Source organism: Anopheles arabiensis, chromosome 2 (genome assembly GCF_016920715.1).
Source record: "Anopheles arabiensis isolate DONGOLA chromosome 2, AaraD3, whole genome shotgun sequence".
Taxonomy (NCBI): Eukaryota; Metazoa; Arthropoda; class Insecta; order Diptera; family Culicidae; genus Anopheles; species Anopheles arabiensis.
Window position 1 is genome coordinate 93,509,151 of NC_053517.1, and position 12,708 is coordinate 93,521,858.

Consider the following 12,708-nt stretch of genomic DNA (forward strand, 5'->3'; position numbering starts at 1 on the left):
CCTGCAAAAGAAATGAAATTCTTTCATTAGTTAAAAATAAAAGAAAAAGTACAAACACAACTCTTTTGTTTCTCTTTTGTGTATTTTTTTGTGTGGTTTTGTTTTGTAGTTTCGTTTTTTACTCTTTTTTTATTTTCTATACTCCATCATCATCATTGTATTTTATCGTGTGTTTGCTGTAGTACGGCTTTTTTTTCTTTACACCCTTACCATTTGTTTTCTTTATAACTTTTCGTATTTTCTCCTTCACTTCCTACACTTTTCTCTCCCTTCCAATTCTCACTGTTCCATATTTTCCATATCTTCTAGTAACGACGCACGGTTTTTTCGCCCGTATGTGTGTAACAGCTCTCTCTCTCTCTTTCTCTTTTCTTTCGATATTCTCCATTTTGTATCTTATTTTACAACAATTGTTTGTTACTTCCTCACATATTTTCTTTAGTTTCTTGTTTTTTTTTGTTTTTTCCTTATCATCTCGCGCGCTCGTGCTCGTCCGCGGTATGCTCCAACCAATTCTGTATTTTGTTTTACACAGTTTTCAATATTCTAGAGCAACTAGTGCGTGTAGTAGGTATTATCAACATTTCAAATTCGCTTACCCATGTGTTTACGACTACCACAACACACACACACACACGTGCACACGCACACTTTTCTGTTCCCTGGCATTTCTCTCACATTCTTAATGTGGTGGTGTGTGCTCTTGCTTTTCCACTTTCCTTGGTCAAATCTCGCTTTCCTTGGGAGGGATGCTAGTAGGTTTGTTGTGTTGTGTGTAGAGGGGCTGGCAACTGTTGTTTGTAGATGGGCAACAGAGAAAGAGCTGTCACACGTCGTGGATGCATTTGAATGCATTTCCCACGTGCTCCACACACCCTTCCCTTCACCACATATATCAACGTTTTTTTCAGATGAGTGTGTGAGTGTGTTGTTGTTTTGGCGACGTCGAACGTGTGGTGCGCGGCGGCTACTATTAATACGCGCTTCCTAGATACTTTTTTTGATTTTTAAGCTACACATTAGGTTTAAACACATGTTTTTGGTTCCGCCGCGGCTCTGTCTGGCGTTTACTACACTCGCATGACTTGGGGAGCTGTTTACACCCGAACGACGCTTCTTGGCGTGATTTGCTCCGCCTCCTCTGTTTGAGCGTGGTTATCTATTTGTTTTCTTGTTTTTTTACTGCAGTCTTTCTAGCCAATGTATTAGTGTGTGTGTGTGTGTATTCCTTTTTGTAATGGTTTATATTATCATTCATTGTTTTCGTTTTGTTTCTATTTTGTTTTATCCTTTCTTTTTTGCAATCTCCCTTGCTGTGTGTGAGTGTGTGGTTTTTGCGTTGTTTGTTGGTATTGTTTAATTCATTTCCTTTTTTCATTTAACCTACTACATCCTACTACCACATGTTTGTGTGTTTTTTTCATAGATTTTCCACTCTTATTCTCAACTTTTCTCTACCCACCCCAGCTCTCTTAACATTCCACACTTCTCCTTCTCAACAGTAACTTTATCACCATTACCGACTCTACCGAACTAGTGTGTGTATTTGTTGTGTGGCAGCACTTTTTATGTATCTTTCCCCTTGTTGATCGCAAAAGGATGAAAGGATATTCGTGTGTATTATGTGTATGTGTTCCTCTTCTTCTTATCGATTGCTCGCGTTCTCCCTACCTCCATCCCGCAACGGTAGCGTGCGTTTCAGTCTTTGCCAGACTTCTTCCCTCTGCCCTTCATCCTCTGTCATCGCGTTGTATCATTCCGCGCGTATAAGAAACCCTGCTATGGTAAGGTTTTTGTTTGTTTGTTTGTGTTCTTTCTTTTGTTTTGTTGCTTTGTTTTACTTCGTATGTAGTAACATGTCCTTTTCTCTTTCTCTTTTTTTTTGTTGTTGTTACTTTTCTATCAACGATGTGTGCCTTACGTTTTAATCATTGTTTTTTGTTTTTGTTTTTGTTTTTTATCATTAGAGTTGTGTATATAGTAATGTATATATATAATGTATATACTTTTTTCCCTTACATTTATATATTTTTTATGTATATATATATAATCCATACATCTTTCTCTCTGCTCTACTACCTTCGATATTGTATCTCTTCCGCGTTTAAATCTAAGTATTCTTTAGTTTACCACTACACCGTACCACACACATTCCCCCTCTCCCTCCTTTCGACCACTGCCCGGGTGGGGGGCGCTTGCACAGCTCACTTGCAGTTATTACACACACAGCAACAACTATATATTATACCTTGCGCCTATGCATATCCTTTGTCTCGGTATGACTTTTCATAACACTGTATGCTTTTTGTTTGCATTATCGTTTCATCAAACACAAGAACGACATCATAATTTGTGTTGCTGTGTTGCACACGTCTCCTTTATGTTTGCTGCTTCTCCCCTGCATTCCTTTCACATTCTTTCCCGGACACACAGCTGGGAGAGCGTTGTGTGTTTGTAGTATGCTTATGTGTGTGCTCCGACAATTCTATTACAAAGCTAACCTACAGTTGTATATAATAGTTTTTTTTGTCTTCCGCCACTATTTTTCCTTCCTCGCGTACACCTCATCATTTCGTGTGTAACCAAACTACTGGTATCGCTTCTTTTTTTCTTTGCATTCGTCGATCAATGCGAGTGGCGGCTTTGATTTAGGGGTTTCTCCAAGGGGAAACAAACAGTAGTCAAGAAATCACTAGCTATTACAGCATCGAACGTCTGACTCCAGCTCTGTACGCACGTGTGTGTGTGTGTGTGTGTCGTCTGTATGTGTTTTGCAGTCTCTAAAAGGTGTCTTCATGCGAACCCGCCCGTCGCCGGAGACGGAGAGCATTAGCATACTATCTAAATCTTCTGCTTTCTGCGGTACACTATCTCAACACGCCCACACCTCAACAATCGAACGGAAACACATCCCCCCTATGGTATCCTTCTTCTTCCACATTTGCTGCTCCTCTCTCTTTATACTAAAGCTTTAACTACCAATAGATAAGACAAACGTAACCGGCTGTAATCGTTCGGTGTGTATGGGTGTGTGTGTGTGTGTGATTGTTTTTAAGATCGCGTGGTCGCGGGACAGCTACTGAGAGAAGAGAACCGAAATGTCCTCACGCAAAATCAGAAAATCAAAAAGATGTAAGGCATTATTATTCGCTCCAAAAAAAAAAACAAACAAACAAACCCCAACAGAATACAAAAACTACTACAGTGACAAAAGAACCAAAAAAAAAAGCATCTCTCTTTCGAACCGGATAAAACGAACACGCGCTCAAATCGAAGTTTCGCTTCCGCCAGCTTCGTGGTTTCGTACTCATCATCAACATATCTTTATTACGGATCAGAAAAAATCGAAAAAAAAACATAAAAAAGAACATATTTTTATAGTGCGTAGTGTAGTGTGTGTTTGTGTTGTGGAAGGCGCACACAGTGTGTCTAACGAAAGCTCTTGCTCCTCCTGTGTCCTGCTCGAAATCTCGTCTTAGAATGCTTTACCACAAGAGCAGTGTGTGTGTGCGCACAAACAAACTTCGTGTCTATGGACATACACGCACACACACGACCCCATCAAATGAAACGAAGGTACGATGAAATCCATATTTGGTTTGCTTAAAAGCTAGTGTTGTATCTAAACCGCAGCGCAGCAAAACGATACAGCGATCTAAAACTAAACCTGATGTGCGTTTTAGTTTAGTTTTCGTTTGAACCGGTTTGAAAGACGCAACGCGCTGGCGCATTACTGTTCGAGTGCATTATTATGTGCTTAGTAGCCCTGCGAATTTGTATGTATCTGTATGTTACTCTTCGGGAGGTTGGGAATCGATTAAGACAACAGCACTACTGCTACACTACGATTGGAGTCTTGAGGCAACAGTGGAGAAGCTTAAATCCTTTCGATTTGCTTCAAAATTTCGAAAGATGAATTAACTGTGATACTTTGAACTGCGTGAGAAGTTCTGTGATACTTTGAAGAAGTTCATATAGGAGTATTTAATCAAAGAAGGGCACTGTGACAAGCTGCTTCATTAGCGAGAGAAAAAGAATAAGGAATGTAAGCAAACAATTATTAGAAAATAGCTGGGAAATGGATAAAACAGTATCAGAACACAACTGAAGTGGTTGTTAGCAGATAAAGCTTCCTGACGCCTACTCTCCTCCTCTCGCAGTAGTGCTGCTGCTCTCTTGAAGCACATGTAAACTGTGATTTTTACTCCCTAGGCGTGGGGCAACGTGAGATCAAATCGCAACTGGATTGATGACTGGATGTATGAATGGCCATTACAATAAGAAAAAAAAACCTCCTGTAACGATCGAATCATGTCACGCATGGGATCCAATCAATCGATCAATTGTTAAAAAGATTCAGCTAAAAACTAAGCAGATAAGCTCTTCTTCGGCACAGCGCAATCAATCCTAGTTGTTAGAGCTAGTTCTCATATAGTTCGCTCACTGGACGCTCCCTCCTCCCTATCGCTATCGAGCACAGCACAGAGCATAAAATGTAGGCGGCAGCATTCGGATGACGATTCTATTATCGTAAAGCATCGATGATTTCCATTTGTGTTTGCGCTCTTGTGGTAAAAATGTAACGATTCTGTCGCATGCTAATAGGGATGGTAAGATCGGTGTATGTGTTTGTGTGTGTTTCTAAAAGGAATTTCCTCGATTTCCGTACTGCACTTTCCTTCTCTCTTAGTCTTATCAATTTAGATGCATCACTAGCTTAGTTGATCCAAAACACTACCATCTCCCCGGTATACCCTGGCAAACACACACACACACACACACATACTGCTCAGCCTATAAAATTATGCCCTATATGTGTGTGTGTATCGTGTAATTCTGTGTATGTTTGCAGTATTGACGGCAGTAGCTTGCTTCTCCTTCCTTTCTTTCTCGCACATTAATCTGCACGAAAGCATTTCCTAACATTTCGGTAGCGCAGTTTTTTTTCCTTCCAGCTAAACTTAGACAATTTGTTTTGCAATTCAAAAACAAAATTCAATCCGTCCGCCCTACAACTAGTCACCGAGGAGGCACCACTCTCCGGCGAGTGTGTGTGTCTGCTGTCTTTATAAACTAAACCAAGGTTGTTGTTGTTTTTTTTTTCTTGCTATTAACTAGTGCTGTTTTGTTTGTTTCTTCGTTATTATTTTTTTTTTCGACCACTAGCAAATGGTCCAGACGGTTTTTGGCAGAACTTGCAGCTGCAGCTGCAACTGCTGCTTCTGGGGCTGCTCATCTCAACCTTAATCATCTGCTTTGATTATATACAGGTATAACGAACAGAGAGAATATAGATATATATGCATTGCGTGTCTCTTTCCTCTGGATTTTAGTGTGTGTGTGTGTCTCGTTCAATATCGGTTGAGGTTCATCCACACTCCACGATAAGCGCGAAGCAACAATTAGCTTCAGTTTAAACACACAGCGCTTTTTGAGTAACAATGTTTTTCTTCTTCTTTTTTTTGTTTGGAACACACTGCCCTTTCTTCTGCTTCGATCTTTCTGCTTTCACGTTTTATCGCTCACAATCGCTTCCAACGCTTACGCTTAGCAGAATTCCGTTCTCTTATTGGGCAATGCCCTTAGCCCCCCTTTTTCTGACGGAGGGCACACGCACGCACGCACACTTTCTCTCGTTGGTTTCCCAGACCCGAAAAAATATCCCCCCCCCCCCCATCATCACGCGCGCGATCGATTATCGACTATCAACAAATTAACAAAGAATTGCAATAAAAAGTATCTCAATAGGGGGTTGGTGTGTGTGTGTGTGTTTAACGTTACCAGTTACTAATTGTAGCAATCATATCGTATTTAAGAAATACCAATAAAGATAATAGTAATAATTAATAAAGTAAATAATGATAAGTTGTTTCGGGCTTTCTCTCTCTCTCGCTCTCTTCCTAATGCGCTTAAATCCAAGAGAAAAACAAGTAACAGAACGAATTGCAGAAAAAAAAACAAAAAAAAACTAAAACAAATAATTCATCTCACTGTTGCGTGAGCCGCGTTGGGGGGAGCGCACGCACTCGCGTGTGTGTGTGTGTGTGTGTGTGTGTTGTAGAGTAAGGCATAAATAAACAAGACTAAAGCGTTTGCATTAGCGATAGCGGTTATCAGTTTTAAACCCTCCTCACTATGCTAATGCATCCTCTCTCTCTCTTTCCTTTTCTTGTTTTTTTCCGGTCTTTGCGTGATAATCCGATACACTCTTCCATCATCATCATCATATGTTCAAACACAACACACACGGGGCGCGCTCGCGACGCACGCACGAAAAAAGAAACATACATAAACAATGAAACAAATGGACCACCTACTAGAACCTTTCTCTCTTGCTACTCTCTCACTACAACACCCACAAATGAAATGGGTTTCACCACACCCTCCCCATTAACACCCCACCCACTCCTTCGCAGGAAGTGGACCGAAGTGGAGCCGGCTGCTGTGGCTTTTCTCTTACGCTCTGCGGGAGACGCAGGTGTATGTGCGCCTTGCAGGGGACTAGGGATCACTATCTGGCTTTTGCTTGCTGGTTGCGGCAACCCCTCTCCGAGGCTAGATTATTTATTTAATGCAAGGATACATATGGGATACGCTCCTCCTACCCTTATCGGTTGCTATTATTAACCGACACAAAGAAAGAGAGAGAGAGAGAGAGCGAGGGCTAGAGCATATCGACGACGGTATTTGCCGGGGCCTATTTGACAACTACTTAAGCAAGCACTTTAAGTATGCTTCTACATGCCCTGATTGGCAGCTTCTTTCACGTGTATGTGTGTGTGTGTATTATAAAACCAAACTGCATCTACATACATGGAGCTCTACGCTCTACTGTTTTGAGATTCGTGTGATGATTATTGATTGGTCTGTGTGTTTACATTCCCTCATAAACCATAGCTATACACTCTGAGCATTTCGATCGTTTTGCACACATTCGTTTATCAATTTGATTTTTATCAGGATTTACTTCCCACTCTATACGTACTTGCAATTTTTTTTTTTTGCTTTTTACGTACTTCCAGTGTTACTTTTTATAAAAAAAAGAAATCCCAAATTATTCATCAAAGTGTATCCAGAACAGATGCGTAACAAAAGGCACACACACTGCTGCTCCTTCTCCCATGGTGCGTTTATAGTATGATCATGCTCTGTTTGAATCACTCGAACTAGTGTACAGTGTATCACTTCAATCAATTTATGAAGTGAATTTTCATAAATTGTACTTGATAGGAAAACAATAACTCCTAACCGATCCTATCCTTCGTTTTTTTTTTCTTGTTCCGCCAACTCAATAATGAAAGTATGCTCTTCCCAACCCACATTTTCGCTGCTTGTGTAATGGCCAATCCGCACAATCGTTTCTACCTAAACGTACCCCGCTCTTTCTCTCTCTCTCTCTTTCTCCGTTTTCCCATGCATCCCACGGAATTATGCATTATTCTCGCAATACCCACACACGCTGTATATTGCGCTACTGTCTTCGCCACATTCGCCCGAACTTATATACTAGCCGCCTCAGCCGCCGGATCGCCGGAAAAGCCATAATATTTTAAGCGCATACACTAAAACACAATGGTACTGGGGAGGGGCGGTGGCAGCGGCAAGCAAAGGGCTGATTCATAATTCGCACGTGCTCCGCCGCACTCTGGTAGGTCGTAGAGTAGGTGTAGTGAAGAGAAAGTCATTCGGTGTGTCGCGCACATATTAGATCCATATTAAGCGCCATCATTTGGGACTGCGCGGGTGTGTCTGGTGGGCCTGCTGCTGCTGTTGCTGCTGCTGGTGCGATTGGTAGTCCTTGCGCACCGATCGGGCACCGCCAGACTTGGGCGCGCCTCCACCAGCACTGTTGTTATTACTGTGGTGATTATTGTTATTGCCACTGTTGCCCGAATTTCCGGTACTTCTACCTCCACCTCCTCCTCCTCCTCCTTGGTGATGCGCGTGATTGTTGTTGTTTTGCTCTGGTGCGGCATTGCGCAGCCCGCCGGCACCGGAATGGAGGGAAGCAGAGCCGATGGCATTGGTGTGGCCGCCGCCGCCGCCGCCAGCACCACCGGAAGACTGACGGTAATCTTTGGAGTTGCGTGCATTGGTGTTTCCACTGGCACCGTGTTGCTGATTGTAGCGCGTATCTGTGTGGTGAAATGAAAAAAAAGAAGTTAGAAATGTTTTTCAGTGCTCCAAAGCTACACAAAATTTATGCTAAATGTTGTTGTTAAGAATAGTATAAAAAAAACACGTAGGACTTTGAAAAAATCGGCATTTCGGTGTATTGAGTTATTTTAAATTTATCCATAGTTTACGTAACATACACAAGGGGGCATCTATAAGTTACGAAACAACTGCAGGATGCCTTCCAGCGTTACTCTTTACAGGACTTCCAGGGGTGCTCATAGTTGTGGGATATTTTGCTCTATCTTATTGAAAGAGAACTTTATGTAATGGGAATTGGACTATATTACATCCTTTTTAGACAGGATTATTGGAAATTTCTATTTGATTTGTCCAACCTAATAGTCCAGTTGGACAAATCAGCTGGGGTGCTATAGTCCAATTCCCATGCCCTAAATTTATTTTCCTATAAGAAAGAGTCAATGTAGTGTCCCACAACTATGAGAACTCCTGTAAAACCTGGAAATCATGGGGTGTGTCAAAATATGCAATTTTATTTGAAAAAGAAAGAAACATTTATAAATTAAAAGAAAAGATTATTAAGTATGACAGAAATGGATAAAGAATGAATGAGTGAGGTACGCTAAATATTTGCTTAGTGTATGGGAAGGGATTGCTTTTAGAGTGTCTTTGTATTTTCATTTGTGTTGTTTCGTAATTTATGGATGATCCCTATATTGCACTTTTTTTCACATCTACATACCTCGTTGTTCTCGGAAACCATCACCGTGGTGGTGGTGCGCTGTGGTGCCACCAGCTGAGCTCCTGCCACCGGAGCCCGAATCTTTCCGCTTGCTGCTAACGCCAATGAATCCACCGGTGTTGTTGTTGTTGTTGCCGTTCCCTGCGGCAGCGCTACCACCGGCAGTACCGTGCGCGACGGTAGCTCCGGTGGTGGCAGTTGAAGCTGCTGCAGCCGTCGAGCCGTTACTCTCCGACGATGCTGCTAATGCATTACTGTTCTCTTTCTCCACCACACCACCACCACCGCCCGACGAAGCGGAGGAGCTGCTGGCGGCGGTGGTGGTAGTGATACCCATGGCAGAGCCGGTCAGCTTATCGCTACCGTGATGATGATTGTGGGACGGAAGCGACGACGCCTGCTCCTTGCTGTCCTTGCTTTGTTCGGCCAGATGCTGCGCTACCTGGGCGTAGCTCAGCCGTACCTGAGGGGTGGCGGCGGGCACGGTGGCCGTCGCCGCAGTACTGTCGTGCGGAACCAACGGTGGATGGTTCTGCAGCGAGAAGGTTGGCGGTGGGGGCGGTGGTGCTGCCGCCGAGGTGGACGATTTACTGCTACCGGCAGAGGAAGTGTTAGCGTGGCTGGTGGAGGTGGCGGTAGTGTTTGTGGCGGCGTTGGTCGATGTCGACGGCTTTTTCGCCGCACCACTACCACCAGCAGAAGTGACGGATGGGGTGGCGGCGGCGGCGGCGGCAGTACCGGAGGAAGAAGATTTGGTAGTGAAATCAGTCGAGGTCATCGTTGCCGCGTTGGCCGTCGTGGGTGGAGGAGCGGAGGCGGCCGCCTCGCCCTTCACTACCGACGCCGCACTCTCGAGCGTCGCGGTGGAGGTGGCCCGGGAGGTGGTGGTCGTCGGCGTAGCGGTGGCAGAGGGCGCCGCCATTTGCAACAACGATACGTCAGTCTTGGTAGATTTATCGGCCGTACTGGTGCCGGTCGATACCGGAGCAGCGCTGTTGGCGGCAGCGACCGACGAATGCGTCGTACCGGTCGAGGCGGAGGAGTGGAAGGAGGAGGAGGAAAGCGTGGACGCAGTTTGACTGCCACCACTCGTTGCGGCATTTGTGCTGCCTTTTATCACAGGTAGATGATTATTCTGCTGCTGCTGCTGGTTACTGGTTCCCGATGCACCGGAAGCGCCATTGCTGTTCGTTGGACCGGATTCGTTGGTGGCCGCTTTCGGCTCCGTCGCGCTCTTGCCGCCCAGGCTAAGCTCGTTGCTGCTGCTGCTGTTGGCGGAAACGACCGGCACCGTCGCCGTGCCGGCCACGATGGCCGCCACCGTCGCCGCACCCGGTGCCCGTACGCCCTTGGCCGTACCCTTGACGACGTCCGCCAGCCGATGGTTTTCGCCCCAGGCCGAAACGACGGGCGGTGGTGCGGCGGCGGCGGCGGCCGGACCCGATAGCAGACCGGAGGACGCACCACCGGCTGCCGCGGCACTGCTGGACGCGAGTCCTCCGCCTCCTCCATCCGACGCATCGCTCCGATGGGCGGTGGTTGAAGACGTGGAGCTGCTGGCACTGGTTCCGGAAGCATTGCCTACAGCACCGCCCGGAAGATGCTGCTGCGCTGCTTGGCCGTAGGTGGCGGCGGCGGCGGTGGAAGCATTACCCCCTTTCGAGCCGGAGCGGCCCGCACTGGCGTTTCCACTGGCGGAACCACCGGCCGTCCCGCCGGTCCCTGCCGTGATGAGGCTGCGTCCCTCGTGGCCCGGAAGGGGCGGAAATGCCGCTGGTTCGAGATCGAACTGAACACTGGTACTGTTGCTGCTGCTGGTGGTGGTGCTGGAGCTGTTGTTGCTGTTGGTGGTGGTGGCACTGTTGGAGCTGGCGGCCGTACTGCCGCCCCCGTTGCTGGCTGCGCTACTAGCACCACCGCCGCCAGCGTTCGACGATCCACCTGTGGCGACGATCGCTTGCTGATGGTGCTGCTGCTGGTGGTAGTGGTGATGCTGCTGCTGCTGCTGCTGCTGGCTATGATGATGATGGTGCGATCCCGAGCCCTGCGATTGTTGCTGCGCCGTGTGCAGCTGATGGGAGGACTGCTGCAACACATGGTGTTGCTGCTGGTGCGGCTGGGACTGCTGACCCGCCGCTCCCTGCTGATTATGATGGCCGTGAGGATTGGTACTGGTGTTGCTGTGTTGCTGCGTTTGGTGAATGTTCGCACCCGAGGAGGAGGACGAATGGTGGTGCTGCTGCTGCGATTGCTGATGATGGCCTAGGTGAGGTTGCTGACTCATTGGATGCGAATGGTACTGCTGCTGCTGCTGCTGCTGGGTGTGGTGCATCATATCCTGCAGCTGCTGCTGCTTATTGTGGCCACCGCCTGCTGCACCGTGCTGCTGAAAGGAAGAACTGGAATCGAGCAAACCACCGCCAGACGGTGCTGCTGCCGCATTCCGATGGTGCCCTTGTTGCGAGTGGTATCCACCGCCACCGTGATGCTCCGACGCGATGAGACCGCCGGCGTATCCATTATTATCACCACCGCGCCCACGGTCCCCGCGGCCCTGGTATTTACCGCCCCCGCTACCTCCTCCCCCTCCTCCTCCACCGGTGGAAGGCGCCAATTGGTTGAGACTAGTTGTATGCATGATAACCTTATTGCTACTGGTATTATTCACACTGGCTGCACCGTTGTTGCTGCTGCTGCTGCTGCTACCGTTGTTAGTGTTACTGCTACTGCCGCTGTAGATCGTACCGTGCCGCATGCTGCTGCCGTACATGCTGCCGCCGGCCGCGGCCCCACCAACACCGCCGTCCATCGGCATCATCATCTCGTCCTTCCGTCGGCGCGGGTTCCGCCGCGGCTGGTTCGGCACCCACGGCTGCTGGGTGGCGTCCAGCGACATGATCGTCGCGCTCGACGCGTTTGTGCTGGAGTTTTTGCGTCCGCCGCCGGCCGTCGTGTAGGCGGGCACTACCAGCACCGTGTTGGCACCGGTTTCGTCCTCGTACACGTGCTGCTGCTGCTGCTGCATGCCCTGCCGCTGCAGATCCGTCCGCACGACGAGCTCCATCGCTCCGCCGTCCGTTTGCTGCTGCTGTTGGCCACTGTAAAGTTGCTGCTGCTGCTGCTGCTGATGTTGCAGTGGTGCGGCTGCCAGGTAGTGGGTGTACTGGGGAAGGTACACCATACCGGTCGCACCTGTTGCCGTCGTGCCGGCGGCCGTGGAAGGTTTGCCACCGAGCAGGCCGGCACTTTTGCCACCGCCGCCGCCCGCCGCGCTTGCCTGGTACGTGCTGGCGACCTGCGACTGGACACCGGCGGCCCCAGTGGCAGCGCCACCGCCGGCACTACCTGCGCTTTGCGCCTGGTAGCCGCCGCCCGACGACTGCTGCTGCTGCCGATGCATACCGGTTGAACCGGCGACACCGCTGTTCGTTGTAACCGACTGACCATCGTTACTTGCTCCTCCGTGCTGCTGCTGCTGCTGCTGCGATTGGCGTTTGTTGCGAGGATTCTGCCGGTGGCCACCGCCACCGCCCGGCACTCCACCGTACCGGCCGTTCTGCTGTTTGCCACCGCCAGCCGCACCACCACCGCCGCCGCCGCCAGCACCTGTCGCCGTTCCACCAGCACCACCGCTGGCCGGATAGACCGTCACCGGCTGCATGCCATTCGTTAGGTACGGGCTCATCTCGAAATAGTTGCCCTGAGCTGGCTGCCACGATGGCACGAAGCCGCCGTACAGTGGCTGCTGCTGGAATGGCTGAAAGGAGAGGAGCAAGTGTTATTAAATCCAATCGTCACCAAAAATAAAAGCACTACAACAACAAAAAAGT

The 12,708-nt window shown here is 47.9% G+C and overlaps 1 protein-coding gene across 3 annotated transcripts in view; it reads right to left on the reverse strand.

Moving 5' to 3' along the window:
- Nucleotides 1-250: 250 nt before the first annotated feature.
- LOC120897342 (la-related protein Larp4B) overlaps nucleotides 251-12,708 on the reverse strand; it is a 53,798-nt gene continuing 41,340 nt past the window's right edge. For all 3 annotated transcript variants that reach the window (XM_040302158.1, XM_040302160.1, XM_040302159.1), the window contains 2 exons: nucleotides 8,879-12,635; nucleotides 251-8,135 (listed from right to left, as the gene is read on the reverse strand). In XM_040302158.1, coding sequence (XP_040158092.1) covers nucleotides 7,726-8,135; nucleotides 8,879-12,635 — 4,167 coding nt within the window. In that variant the 3' untranslated portion in view covers nucleotides 251-7,725. The remainder of the gene's footprint in view (nucleotides 8,136-8,878; nucleotides 12,636-12,708) is intronic.